We start from the raw sequence: 15,469 nt of genomic DNA on the forward strand, positions 1-15,469 counted from the left end.
ACACACACACACACACACACACACACGCACACACTGTATTTGTGGTTTTCCATTACCAGCCTATTCAGCCACCAGAACAGCTGCTCCAAAATAGCCATAAAATAAAAGTCCCACTTCTTGTCTACCTATATACTGTATATTGTAAACTTCTGCACATATTCAGCTATGAAAAGATCATCCTTATAAGAGCCGACAAAGCATTAAGCAGTACGCAATACTTGCCACTAGATCCTACACATATGGTTTCTGAAGGAGTAGTAGAGGCTTGGAACAAGCTTCCAGCAGATGTGGTTGGTAAATCCCCAGTAAGTGAATGTAATCCTGTCTGGGATAACTACATACCTATCCTAATATAAAGGAAATAACCAGATGGACCCGGTGGTCTTTTTCTGCGACAATCTTGTATTTTACGTGACTGCTCCGTTTACCTGTTTGACAGCGGAAACAAGTGTCTAGAAAGCAGGATTTGGGGTCTCGGTATCCGGGTGATAGGAAAGAGCGAGGCATTTTCTGCCGGCCTGAGAGGGTCTACACTGGGAGACGGCGACATCCTAGAATCCATTCACGAGGTTTGCAGGTTCTGGAGGATTCAGCAAACACAGAACACAGAGTCCATTCCCAGGAGTAGCGCACATTATACGACAGGTTACGACTCTCATCCCATCTCACTTCTCTGGTAGCTCCATGGTTAAACAAAAATAGAAGCGACGAAGAACCGTGTTCTCAAGCCAACGTCTCTCCCCGGCTCCTGCTCTGCAGTACAGTGAACTGGCTTTACTGGTTTAGCAGCCTACCCATTATGGGCAATCCTTTTTTGCAATGCCTACATGCCAGAGGGCGGAGGGTTTCTGAATCCACGTGGAAAAGGCATCTGCAGGGTGCGGTAGATTTTAGGGTACAAGCAAGGCCATCCTGCGGAGGACGCCCATGTTCTGCCGTCTTAGAGCAGAACCTTTACTCCACAGACACTAGAAAAGTTAAAGGGACACTCCCCTGGAAAACATTTTTTATTTTTTGTTTTTTAAATCAACTGGTGCCAGAAAGTTAAACAGATTTGTAAATAACTTCTAGTTAAAAATCTTAATCCTTCCAGTACTCAGCTGCTGTATGCTCTACAGGAAGTTGTATTTATTTCTGAAGTTCTTTTCAGTCTGACCACAGTGCTCTCTGCTGACACCTATGTCCGTATCAGGAACTGTCCAGAGCAGGAGAGGCTTGCTATGGGGACTTGCTTGTACTCTTGACCGTTCCTAAAAAGGGACAGAGGTGTCAGCAGAAAGCACTGTGGTCAGACTGAAAAGAACTACACAACTTCGTCTGGAGCATACAGCAGCTGATCAGTACTGGAAGGATTAAGATTTTTTAATAGAAGTAATTTACAAATCTGTTTAACTTTCTGGTCCAGTTGATTTACAAAAAAAAAAAAAAAAAAAAAAAGTTTTCCATTGGAGTACCCCTTTAAAGAAGAGAAAACTGGCTCAAAATTGGGACCACTCTTTACTTCCACATTGGTGGAGAAGGGAAGGAACTTTGTTTTGAGTTTTCTTCTAGAATGCCTTCTCCTCTATCCATGCTCAGACTGGACCGCCAAGGTAACAGAAGAACCTTCAGGGCCGGCTCTTCCTGTAGGCAAAATAGGCAGCTGCCTAGAGCACCCTCTTGATGGGGGCGCCGCTCTGCCTGCTGCAATAAAGTTAGCCAGCACCCATATTCGCATTTATAGGACGCAATATATAAAAGGTAGCGCATTTTACGGTCACTTAAGATAGGTGTCCGTCAAGAAGATGTCCTGTTCCATGTCAGCCTATAATTGTTCAACAAAACAATAGAAAGCTACTAAATCTATATTCTAACCCAAAAGTCTCAGGGGAGCACCGCGTCTATGAATTCTTGACAAGCTCTCAGGCATTAAACAAAAGCAACAGTATATAGATTTCTCACAAATGTCAAAGGCAAGCGTGCAATTACTGTCTACAGGCAAATAAATCTCACGGTCAAAACAACCTAACAACATAAAGGAGCAGAAAAATGCTGCTAGGTAAATGGTATAAGGTCAGCCCTGGAGGCAGTGGTCTCCAACTGTGGCCCCCCAGATGTTGCAAAACTTCAACTCCCAGCATGCCCGGACAGCCAACGGCTGTCCAGGCATGCTGGGAGTTGAAGTTTTGCAACATCTGGAGGGCCACAGTTGGAGACCACTGCTTTACATGATTTTAAAAAGGAGATCTCATGAAAAAAAATAAAAACCTTATCCCCTATTCGCAGGATAGGGGATGGGTTTCAGATCGTGAGGGGGTCAGAGCGCTGGGTGCCCCCTGTGATCTGTATGGAGCCCCGGCTCTCCCCTGGAGCAGCGTGTCATGACCCCTGCCCCCTCTATATTTATATTTTTATTATATTATATATTTTATTTTAAATTTTATTTTAAAGATATAGATATATGTGCATATAGGAAATCCATCTTCGTGCTCTCCCATACAGATATATTGAGGGGGCGTGGTGACCCCCGCTTCAGGTGGGGGGGGGTTGTGACACGCCACTCCAGGGGAGAGATGGGGCCCAGTACAGGAGATCGCGGGAGGGGGGGTGGGGGTGTCCCAGCACTCTGATCCACCACGATCTGAAACTTATCCCCTAGCCCGCGAATAGAGAAGGAGAATTTTTCTTCATGAGACTTAAAAATTGGATCCGCTGAATTACCTTATAAAAAAAAAAAAAAAAAAATGATAATGGTAATTAAAGAACAAGAAGATGGAGGGGAATAATAAGCACAACCATAAGATCTGCCTGTAGGGTTACCCTGGGTGGGTACTGGTAATATTTCACTTTGCTGAGCAGCTCTATGTTAATGAAGATCATCGCCGATTCTGCTCTACTGACCGGCAACACAACAAGATGATCTTCACACTCGACCCCAAGGTCAGAAGAGAATATAAACCTCTCCATACATGCTCCTACCTGACAGGTTCTCCGAGACGAGGACTCGCTGTGTGGACTTTTCCCTCTGGACCAACAAGCTGGTTTATGTGGGCAACTGCTTACCAATAGATAAGTGGTCAACATTAAAAGGGGTACTCACCTAGAATTTTTTATTTTTTTTTTAAACAGAGCTATTTATTTCAAAAACAGCTCCATGTCAGTCTCCAGGTTGGGTGTGGTATTACAACTTGGCCCCATTCACTTAGCTGCAGAACCACACCCAGCCTGGAGACAGACAGGGAGAGTTTTTTGTAAGAAATTAGGTCTGCTTTATTATTCCTGGATAACCCCTTTAAAAATGCCATCATTATTTTCAGCTTCCTGTTCCCCTCAGGCTGCCACAAACAGGTTGGAGGGAGTCAGGAAACCATATTTTTTGGCACATGGGAATACCCCTTCAATTTTACAGACAACAATTATGGGCGTAAAATTAAAAGCATGTGGGAACTTAGAGCCATTTTCACATTGAATTCAACTGGGGAAAAACAAAAACAAAAAAAAACAAACAACAACATTGAGGGGTTGTTTTAGGTCCTAAAAATGTTGTGCGAACATATCACAAGGATTAGCTATAGCCAGTAACCATGCCAAATGCAACTTTTGGCCTTTGAGGACCAAACATAGCACTGGCTTCTGGTACTCCGCCCCTAGACAACTTATCCCCTATCCAGCGGTGAGACCCCGCAATCTTGGCTGCGTCACCCCAGTCATCCGGTGCATGGAGCGAACTTGCAAGGTGACTGGCGATGGGGATAGAGGCTCTTGATGTCTCGGTCATGCCCACTCGTGCCATCACGGCCATGCCCCCTCAATGCAAGTCTATGGGAGGGGGCATGGCAACTGCCACGCCCCCTCCCATAGACTTGCATTGAGGGGGCGTGGCTGTGTGTCAGCTGGTGACCCCCACGATCAGACATGTTATTCCCTATCCTTTGGATAGGGGTAAGATGTCTAGGGGGCGGAGTTCCCCTTTAATGTCTGCCATGGTGACCCTCAATACAAGAAGGCATTGCCACATCTGGACAGGATTCGTTAAAACTAGATGTTCTCTAATGTTCTAAACCAAGTATTGTTGATCTTCATACACAGCCATTTACTAGCATTGCATACGCGCCAAAGTACATAACTGAACTGGAAATGCCCTTGTCATTTACAAGTAGCAATTTTGTAAGCCGGCTTGGTAGTCATCAGCAAGTGAACGTCATAGCTCAGCTTCCAATGTTACATCTCTCTCCCCGAGAATAGCCTGGCACCACATAACTAGCAGATGTGTCATCGAGATACCTAAATATTTGTGCGAGAAAGCATGTAACAATCTTCTAGAGCATTCGTAAGTGTCACCGATCAATGGGTGTATAATGACATTAATTTAGTATGTTGTAATGTACAGCATCGCGACCCACATAGCCACTATACTACAGATGTACATACCTATCTATGCCTATATATAGCCAGGGCCAGGCCAACAATTACCGCCACACTGAACTGGCATAAATAAGATCCTTATGTAATCTATATACTATGAGCCAATCGAATCAGATGAATCCGAATTAGTTATGAATTTCAGGACAAATTCGATTTGTAACGAATGCGAATATCGTCACGATTCCATCATGCGAATGGCTTCATTAAAACTCCATTTAGTGCGGTCTAGGCTCTTGGGGCCGGACATCTAAAATGGCAGATCCACATGTGAGGACATGGGGAAAAGTAATCCTGGGAAGGCAGGAACAAGGGTCAGCAGGATGACCCTTAATCAGCCTATCAGCAGGAAAGTAGTGATGAGGAGAGTGGCATGAGAGGTGGTGTTGCGAGCGTTCAGGCTCCTGAGGCAGACTCTGTTGAGGGACCTGAGGAGGACATCAGTGACGTGCAGACACAACTCTGTGATGAAGCCTATCGCACTTGGGAGCCGGGTGCACAAGGGGCTTCATCATCATCATCAGGAGAAAAGGGTTGCAGGTTGCCCGTGAGGCAGCAGTTGGCAGAAGTGGAAAGTCTGGAGCCATACGTGCCCGGGGTAGACCACCTGCTTCCTGGGAGGTAGTGGAACAGGGGTTCCAGGAGTCGGCGGCAGTAGCAGTGGGGACTGTTGGTGGGAAAATCAGCGGTGTGGCAGTTTTTCCATAAATCATCTGTAGGATGTTTACCTGGCAACATGCAAGATGTGTCGGCAGAAGGAGAAGCGTGGCCAGTGTCCCAATGTTGGCACCATGGTCCTGCGTCAACATATGCAGCATCACCATAAAGCGGCCTGGTAGATCTGTGGCTCCGATGTGGTTGTCCAGCTTGCTGCATCACCCAGTGGCACGCCGCTCCGTGGGGGTTATGAGGAAGGCGAGACAGAGGATCGAGACACACCGTGGCAGTATGCAGTGGAGATGGAGGCAGGGAGTCCCTCCGAGTCACTGGCACAAATGACACAATGCATGCTCACTTGCTTGCATAGTGACCACCAAATTGTCACCATTCAGCAGCGGGATGACTTCTCGCTCTCCACCTTATTGGACACTCACTACCGGCACAAAATGGAGGCTTTTTTATTTTTATTTTAACAAACTGACCTACTACAGAGACATCCTACATAGTCAGTTGGCCAATGCCTATCTGTGCCATCATCCATCCTCTCGCAGGTCTGACTCGGGGGGCCCTCTGCACTCACCTTCCACTGCCATGGCTGCTGGGGAGGCGTGGGGTGGCAGCCTGTGTCTAGTCGCTGATGAGTAGCTTTCTTCACCCTCATAGTGAAGCAACTAAGCAGCAGCAGGTAGAACTGGAACAGGACCTGAACCAGCAGGTGGTGGCATACCTTGACATGACCATGCCAACACACCTTAAAGATCCGCTGGACTTCTGGGCAGCCAAATTGATTTGGGGCCGCAAATAGAATTTGCCCTGGAAAAGCTGTCCTGCCCGGCCAGTAGTGTGCCATCAGAACAGATGTTTAGTGCAGCGGGGGCCATAGTAACCCCAAGGATAACTCGTCTGTCCACGAAAAATGTGGAGAGACTGAACTTTGTGAAGATGAATCAGGCATGGATCAGCCAGGATTTCCACCCACCAATGGCTGATGCATCAGAGTAGGTTGACCATGGTGCCACACCAACACTTCACAAATGTGGAGGCCACACACACACACACACTACTGAGCCTCATTGTGACTTGTATTAAGGATATTACATAAAGTTGGATCAGCCTGTAGTGGGGGTTTTCCCCTGTGATTTTGAGTGTGACTCCATATCCAGACCTCCATGTGTTGATATATTTGATTTCCATTGATAATTTTTGTGTGATTTTGTTGTCAGCACATTCAACTATATAAAGACGAAAGTATTTCATACGATTAGTTCATTCATTCAGATCTAGGATGTGTTATCTTAGTGTTCCCTTTATTTGAGCAGTGTATTTTAGGTGCTGCTCCCCAGTTACAGACATTTCTCGGCATCAGACCACAAGTAAGTATTGAGGATATGCATTAGCTAAAACTAATCTTAGGATAAAACATATGGACCCAAAATAGTTTTGAAATCAAACAAAAGGAAATGTGTGCAAAAAACACCATGTGCCACCTACACCACCAAGTATTGATGTGATGCAAAGACCTCTAAAAAGGAACAACATATTCCCCTGTAAGGCCCTACGCTCGCATTATTAAATTCCCTTCTTGGCAAGTTTTACTCACCCTAAAAGGGCAGCCCCACACAGGAACCAAATTCTCCCCATTTCCCCTGCCATTTCACAGGGTTTTTAGCTTTAAATAGAGAGAGTTTTCTGTGTGAGGCCGCCCTTTTTAGGGCGAGTAAAACTTGCCAAGAAGGGAATTAATGCAAGTGTAGGGCCTTAAAGGGGATATTTACTTGCGCACACCAACACTTTTACGAAAGAGACCATTTTCTTCTTCCTACCTGCCTCAGCTACTATTCTGATCCTGCCACCCGCCTGATGCCACACATCTGATGCCAAGTTCTCCTTTTTCACCCACCTTAGTCACCAGATACTGGTATTGCCACCCCACCTGCCCCACTACACCACTGGGTCACTTTCAGGACTCCTGAGGCTGCTGATGCCACCACCAGGCTGTCTCATTCTGCCACTATATGTTCTCCTCATGGTGCCGTCACCTCCAGGCTGTGTCATTCAACCACTACATGGTCTCCTCATACTGATGCCACCTCCAGGCTCTGTCATTGTGCCGCTCTGTGACATCTATTCTAATAGCGACGCCTCTAATCTGCATGTCATACTTAATAACAGTATTATTTCACTAACCCAGCACATTCCATATGCATGTTACAGCAAGGCAAAGTGTTCTACACCCCTATTGAGGCTCTCAGTAGGCCATAAATTGCAGTTTTTAATACAGATTCGTCGCAAATAAATTCAGACCAAACCAAATTTTTTCGGAAAATTAGGCAAATCGGCCAAGTCGAATTTTTCAAAAATTCGCTCATCCTCTAGATATACTATATTGAATGTGAAGGTGTGGTTCCATGTAACACTTTGAAAAGGACTTAAGTAGGCCACATTCAAATACCTTAATTCGGAGTTAAAGGGGTACTCCACCCCTAGACATCTTATCACCTATCCAAAAGGATAGGGGATAAGTTGTCTGATCGCGGGGTCCCGCAGCTGGGACCCCCGCTATCTCTGTGCAGAACCTGGCAATCGTTTAGAAAGCTGGGTGCGGGCGGTGAGGGTCGTGACGTCATGGCCGCGCCTTTCGTGACGTCTTGCCACGCCCCCTCAATGCAAGACTATGGGGAGGGGATGTGGCGGCGCCACACCCCCTCCCATAGACTTGCATTGAGGGTGCGTGGCGTGAGGGCACAAGGGGGCATGGTCGTGACATCACGACCTCTGCCACCTGCTCCAGCGGAGTACCCCTGGGGCAGCTGAATACCGCTTTAAAAAGGAGGAGTCCTATTCAGGACACTCATCTGATTGCAGTGGGGACCCGGCATGTCCATATACTGCACAGAAGCCCATTAATGTAAAGTGTATAAATACTTAAATTTCACCTGCGGAGGTGCTGTAGGAAAGCTGGTTACCAGGTACCCTTGAATATTACAGCTGATTGCTGGGTGTCCCGCTAGGGGGATCCTGCAGGAACGTGTGGGAACTGAGTTCCTACACTTTTTCCACTGCAGGAACACAATTCCCATTAGTAGCACCAGCCCTTGAGTGGAAATCTTGGATGAGTTCAAACACTTTTTCCCAGGACTTGACCCCTGGAGTGTATCAAAGTTTTTAGCAAAAAAAATAATTGATTGTACAAAGCAGAGAACGATTACCAACAATTATTCAGCAGATTTATAGAAGTGGCTGAACTGGATGGACAGAAGTCTTTTCAGTCTTACAAGCTATGTAAGCGAGTTATAATTAGGCTACATACACAGTGGGATATGACACCAGCCATGGATGAATCAATGTACACTAAGCATAAAAACTTATTTAGGGACATATCGTGCCCCCATAGGGTTACAGAAGGGCCGCACACCACTATGATTACCCATAGGTGGGTGGGATTCAGAATTAAAAATTATGACTTCAGTAACTTTGTAAAAATTCCCTGTATAATGTCTCCAGTTCTAATACTCTGAGTATGTTCACACTGAGGAAATTCAGTGAGGAACCCAGTGGATCCACAGTCTTCTGGATGGAGCAAAAATAATATGGAATTGGCGCTTGCTGGAGATAAGAGCCGTCTCGTTGACAAAGAAATTTTCTGACGGACTTCACCGGAATATTACATACGCTCAATTGTTGCCGAAATCAAATTATTTTATGAAAATTCTGCTACGGAACGCCCCACGTGATCTGAGCAGCAGAATTTGGGGTGTTACAAGCTGTTTCCAAGCAGAATCTCCATAGTGTGAACATACCCTGTGCTTGTAGATCAACCTTCGTTGAGCCCAATTAAGTTAAAGTTATCCTTTATTCACAGGATAGGGAATAACTATCTTTTGGGTGGGGGTCAGAATGCAGGGACCCCCACTGACCATGGGAACGAAGGTCAGTTGTCTTCTGAGTGACCAGAGTGGCAACATGCATTATTCAACCAGCATTCTTTCAAATATGTTCGGAAGACAGTCAATAAATTTTGTGTTGAGCAGTCACGCTGTGGCTTCATTTATTAAGGTGGGGGGGGGCGAAACTGACCTTCATTCTCATAATCAGTGGGGGTCCCAGTGGTCAGACTACCCTCCCCCGCATATCTGCTAGTAATCTCCTTGTAGGCAGGCGATAACTCCTTTGAATGGGTACTCCTACCTGTAGAAACATGTGATATCCCAGTACGGGATATAGTCCCGTACAGTACTTAGGCCCTGTCAGGTTGAGTCCCTTTGTGTCCTAGGGGCTCTCCTGCAGTGTCTCCCCCATAGTAATATAATATATATTATATAATGTATAGTGTTATGTGTGTTATGTATAAAGGACCTTTAAGTTAGTCACATGATGATGTGTTCACCTGATGTGTTTGTTACCCAGAGAGCACCAGCTAACCAGGTGACCTGCAGCTTGACCAATGGGCTTCTGGCTCAGCCCCCCTTTATAAAAGAGGGGGAGCCTATACAATCTCTCTCATATCCTGAGGCACAGTAAAGACCAGACGTCTCAGAGCCAGTGTCAAGCATATCTGGAGGCCTCAAGCCTAACCTGTAAGTCAAGTCATCTATGTCTGCTGTCACTACCTACAGTCAAGTCTATAGTCAAGTCTATTATAGTCAGCGTGGCTGTCCTAAAGTCTGTCAAAGTCACTAGAGATGAGCGAACTTACAGTAAATTCGATTCGTCACGAACTTCTTGGCTCGGCAGTTAAGGACTTATCCTGCATGAATTAGTTCAGCTTTCAGGTGCTCCGGTGGGCTGGAAAAGGTGGATACAGTCCTAGGAAAGAGTCTCCTAGGACTGTATCCAGCTTTTCCAGCCCACCGGAGCACCTGAAAGCTGAACTAATTTATGCAGGATATGTCATCAACTGCCGAGCCGAGAAGTTTGTGACAAATCGAATTTACTGTAAGTTCACTCATCTCTAAAAGTCACTACAAGTCCCAGCAAGCTGCGAGGTCCCCTGTGTTACTGGTCACCTCTCTGGGATCCTGGCCTAGCTGTAAAGACTATTACCATCTGTCTACCTCAGTAAAGCTACCGTTAACCCTAAACTGGCCTTGGACTATTATTGCCCTGCCTAACCTTGGGATAACGGAGCTACCATTAGGGTGTATAATTTTACATTTAATTTGTCGAATTACAGGTTGCCCATATTTCTCTAAGACTCGTGGCGGAAATTCTTCAGTCATGGTTCCCAAGAGGTTTCCTCCACATGGGGTTTTTCCTCTCCCGAGTGCCAAGAGGATGACTCTTTGTGAGAGAGTGGGCAGAGGCGGGCATGGTAGTTAAGCACAGGAATAAAAGTATCTTCAGTAGGGTCATTGGTGCATTTAAAGGGGTACTCCACCCTAGACATCTTCTCCCCTATCCAAAAGGATAGGGGATAAGATGTCTGATCGTGAGGGTCTCACCACTGGGGACCGCCGTGATCTCCCTGCTGCACTCAGCGTTTGTTTAAGTAGTTGGGTGCAGCACTGGAGGCTTGTGACGTCATGGCCATGCCCCCTCAATGCAAGTGTATGTGACGGGGCGTGACGAACTTCACTCCGTGCATCAGATGTCTGGGGGTCCCCAGTGGTGGAACCCCCCCGATCAGACATCTTATCCCCTATCCTTTGGATAGGGGATAAGATGTCTAGGGGCAGAGTACCTCTTTAAAGTGTTCCGGCTTTGCTAGAATGGCAAGCGAAAGATGATGCCCCTTTTTTGCTGTCTGGTCTAGGGCAGTATGTCAAACAGCTGGGGATCTCTCTTCGCCTGGCTCCTGTGCTTGCTTTATTCTGATTATTACAATAAAGCTGTGGTCACAAAGTATTCTGTGTATTTTGTGCATTTATTTCATAGTCTGGGTTTACAGTGGGGCAAAAAAGGATTTAGTCAGCCACCAAATGTGCAAGTTCTCCCACTTAAAAAGAGGAGAGGCCTTTAATTTTCATTAGAGATGAGCAAACTTACAGTAAATTCGATTCGTCACGAACGTCTCGGGTTGGCAGTTGGACTTTTCCTGCATAAATTAGTTCAGCTTTCAGGTGCTCCCGTGGGCTGGAAAAGGTGGATACAGTCCTAGGAGACTCTTTCCTAGGACTGTATCCACCTTTTCCAGCCCACCGGAGCACCTGAAAGCTGAACTAATTTATGCAGGATAAGTCATCAACTGCCGAGCTGAGAAGTTCGTGACGAATCGAATTTACTGTAAGTTCGCTCATATCTAATTTTCATCATAGGTATACCTCAACTAAGAGAGAGAAAAATAATCCATAAAATCACTGTCTGATTTGTAAAGAGTTTATTTGCAAATTATGGTGGAAAATAGGCATTTGATCAATAACAAAAGTTCATCTCAATGCTTTGTTATATACCCTTTGTTGGCAATGACAGAGGGCAAACATTTTCCGTAAGTCTTCACAAGGTTTTCACACACTGTTGCTGGTATTTTGGCCCATTCCTCCATGCAGATCTCCTCTAGAGCAGTGATGTTTTGGGGCTGTCGCTGGGCAATATGGACTTTCAACTCCCTCCAAAAGGTTTTCTATGGGGTTGAGATCTGGAGACTGGCTAGGCCTCTCCAGAACCTTGAAATGCTTCTTACAAAGCCACTCCTTTGTTGCCCGGGCGGTGTGTTTGGGATCTTTGTCATGCTGAAAAGACCCAGCCACGTTTCATCTTCAATGCCCTTGCTGATGGAAGGAGGTTTTCACTCAAAATCTCACGATACATGGCCACGTTCATTCTTTCCTTTACACGGATCAGTCGCCCTTTGCAGAAAAAACAGCCCCAAAGCTTGATGTTTCCACCCCCATGCTTCACAGTAGGTATGGTGTTCTTTGGATGCAACTCACCATTCTTTCTCCTCCAAACACGTCTAGTTGAGTTTTTACCAAAAAGTTTTACTTTTGCTTCATCTGACCATATGACATTCTACCAATCCTCTTCTGGATCATCTAAATGCTCTCTAGCAAACTTCAGACTGGCCCGGACATGTACTGGCTTAAGCAGGGGGACATGTCTGGCACTGCATGATTTGAGTCCCTGGTGGCGTAGTGTGTTACTGATGGCAGTCTTTGTTACTTTGGTCCCAGCACTCTGCAGGTCATTCACTAGGTCGCCCCGTGTGGTTCTGGGATTTTTGCTCACCGTTCTTGTGACCATTTTGATACCAGGGGTGAGATCTTGCGTGGAGCCCCAGATCGAGGGAGATCATCAGTGGCCATTTCTTCCCACCAAGCTGCTTGTCTATTGCAGATTCAGTCTTCCCAGCCTGGTGCAGGTCTACAATTTTGTTTCTGATATCCTTCGACAGCTCTTTGGTTTGGCCATAGTGGAGTTTGGAGTGTGACTGTTTGAGGTTGTGAACAGGTGTCTTTTATACTGATAACACGTTCAAACAGGAGCCATTAATACAGGTAACGAGTGGAGGACAGAGGAGACTCTTTAAGAAGAAGAAGTTACAGGTCTGTGAGAGCCAGAAATCTTGCTTGTTTGTAGGTGACCAAATACTTATTTTCCACCATAATTTGCAAATCAATTCTTTAAAAATCAGACAATGATTTAAGGTTTAAGTGTTAAGGTTGGTGGGATGTATGATGAATCAGAAGAGGGCCTCTACTTGTTATGGCATTTACTCCCTTTTAGCCACTGACATATAAGAGCTATTGCAGTTTATCATTATTATTTGGGGGGTCAGTGAAGGAATAACTCTTCGGATCAATACAAGTTCACACAGGTCTTCGAGAGAAATAAGAATGTAAGTTACCCTGTCAGCTGCAGGACCAACTTTTTCCGTAATAGGAACATCAGATTTAACTGTTTGTATTCCAGCTCCAAGAAGAACAGACAACAGCGAGACCTTTCCAAGTACTGATATAAAAGGCCCTTTGAAGTCAATTCACAGGTTACTGAAAGAGGGGTGAGATGGTAAGGGTAACTATTGCAAGGAGCCTGATGACAATCCCCCCCAAAAAAAACCAATAAAAATAAAAAATAAAATAAGAGATGTATTCTTTTGAATGCAGGAGACATGATTGCCTTGTAAAAAAAAAAATAAAAAAAATAATAAAAAAGGCATTGGAGCGTGACTGGTCTCACGCGGAGAGGCACATGATTGGTTACAAAGTCAGCTGGTGGTTCCAATGTAAAAAATAAATTTAAAAAATTCAAATAAAAATTAAGCACAAAACACTTAAAAGGAGTTCTCCAAGCTAAAACTTTCAACCCCCGCTGTGCCCGGGCTGTAGAACTATACTGAATAAACTTTCACTTACCTGCCTACGATCCCCCGTTGTTCCGATATCGCAGTCCCGTTCTCCGGTCCCGGTCTCTTCCACTTCCTGCGGGTCGGTGACGTCACTCTGCGCTCAGCCTATCAGCGGCCGCAGCAATGTCCAGTCGCGGCCGCTGATAGGCTGAGCGCAGAGTGAAGTCACCGACCCGCAGGAAGAGAAAGCTGACAGGGACCGGAGAACAGGACTGAGATATCGGAACAAGGGGGGGGGGGGGAGGGATCGTAGGCAGGTAAGTGAAAGTTTATTATGTATAGTTTTACAGCCCGGGCCCAGCGGGGGATAAAAGATTTCAGGTGGAGAACTCCTTTAACATGTCAAAACTTTTCATCTGACGGGGTCTCTGTTCTAAGACCCCCACAATCAATCGAACAAAGTGGGTTCCCACCCCTGCTCACAGCGATCTGCGTCCAGCGTCTCTAGATGCCCCATTCTCTCCCTGCTCGTTCTAATGATTGGGGGGTCTACAATGTTTTTTTTTTTTTTTTTTTTTAAGAGACAGGGACACTTTAAGACAAGTTTCTCTGGCTTGTTGCTTCAGGGGTTCACCATACACACACAAAGCTTATGAAACCTTGGGCCAGGGCTCCAGTGTGCACAACAACCGCTACTTGCAAGTTTATTGGGCCCCTTCACGAGGAGCTCCTTGTTTACTCTTGGCCTGTAGCGGTCTCTCTTCTCTACTTAGTATTACTCTCTGCTCCAGGGTAGGCATACTCCTTTATGGCAAGTCAACCTCCAGTCAAGTCAACCCTACAGCAGGTCTTCTGAACAAAATGTTTTTGCTGTAGGAATAACAGCATTTCTGCAATCAACACCCTCACAGCAATCCTCTCAAGTACTCCACCAGTCATCTCTGGAAGCACACAGCTCTACTTTCTGTGTCTCTTGCGACCCTACACAAATTTCTGCATGCATTCTTCTCTCAAGTTACTACAACACAACTTATCCTTTGTGTCTCCTCAACATTAAAGGGGTACTCCGGCTAGGGGGATAAGATGTCTGATCGCGGGGGTCGCGCTGCTGAGGACCCCCGCCCCTGTATGACGTCTCCACCCCTATGTGACATCCCGCCCCCTCAAAGCAAGTCTATGGGAGGGGGCGCGCCTGCCGCCACGCCCCCTCCCATAGACTTACATTAAGGGGACGGGGCATGACATAACACGGGGCGTAGACAAGACGTCACGATACTCCATCCCCGTGGTCGGGAGGCATAACACAGAGCCTCCAGCACTTCCTGCAGTGCTTACAGGTGGGTGCTGCATTCTAGATTGTGGGGGTCCCCAGCAGAGGGACCCCCGTGCTCAGACATGTTATCCCCTATCCTTTGGATAGGGGATAAGATGTCTTGGGGCCAGAGTACCCCTTTAAACCACACATACTAAAATACACAGCAGTATGTGTGTGAGTATTTTGGAAGACAAAATCAGGGGTGGAACAAGCACAGGGAAAAAGTATAATGAAAAGATGAAAATCTTCTGTGGTTTTGACCCATTTCTGGTTTTGTCTTACAAATACTGACTCGGCTCAAATCCTGCTTGTTAAAGCGGCCTTACACAGAACACCATTTGAGCAATAACCCTGCCTCAACCACTAACCAATTACCTACGGGGCTCCCCATGCTAACTCCTACAACCTCCTAACAGCTGCATGGTGCAAGAGGCTGGAACTCCCCAGCACCATGTTGCTTAACCACACTGAAACCTTACACAATGTAGAAGTAATGGGGGTAATTAAATACAAATTTTACATACTGTCAATTTGATTCATGGATACAGGCCTCCCAACAAGGAACCCTTCAGGTTTTTTTTTTGTTTTTGTTTTTTTATGGGAACTTGTAGATGTCATACGAGTTACACTTCATCCGACTATGATCACCATTAGTCATGCCCTAATCTTCCTTTAAGAACAGTTGTCTTTTGTTTAAGAAACACCATCTGCAAAACAAACTGCACAAAAAGGAGATTTTTTTCTCTTCTGTGACTCCTTGCATGTGACGCACACACCAGTCTTTAAGCAGAAATAGGAAGTTCCTTAACCGCAGGGAATATGACAGCTGAAGACTTGTTTAATTGTACTCAGTGAGAGAATAAAAACTG

The 15,469-nt window shown here is 45.8% G+C and overlaps 1 protein-coding gene across 14 annotated transcripts in view; it reads right to left on the reverse strand.

Moving 5' to 3' along the window:
• The window catches only part of ARHGAP40 (Rho GTPase activating protein 40), a 263,780-nt gene that overhangs the window by 35,346 nt on the left and 212,965 nt on the right, over window positions 1–15,469 (reverse strand). The window contains exon 1 of one of the 14 annotated variants that reach the window (XM_056549617.1): window positions 429–693. The exons of the other annotated variants lie outside the window; for them this stretch is intronic. Coding sequence (XP_056405592.1) covers window positions 429–562 — 134 coding nt within the window. The 5' untranslated portion in view covers window positions 563–693. Of the gene's footprint in view, window positions 1–428; window positions 694–15,469 lie in introns of those variants that run through there. 14 annotated transcript variants of the gene reach the window in all.

Source organism: Hyla sarda, chromosome 13, assembly GCF_029499605.1.
Source record: "Hyla sarda isolate aHylSar1 chromosome 13, aHylSar1.hap1, whole genome shotgun sequence".
NCBI lineage: Eukaryota > Metazoa > Chordata > Amphibia > Anura > Hylidae > Hyla > Hyla sarda.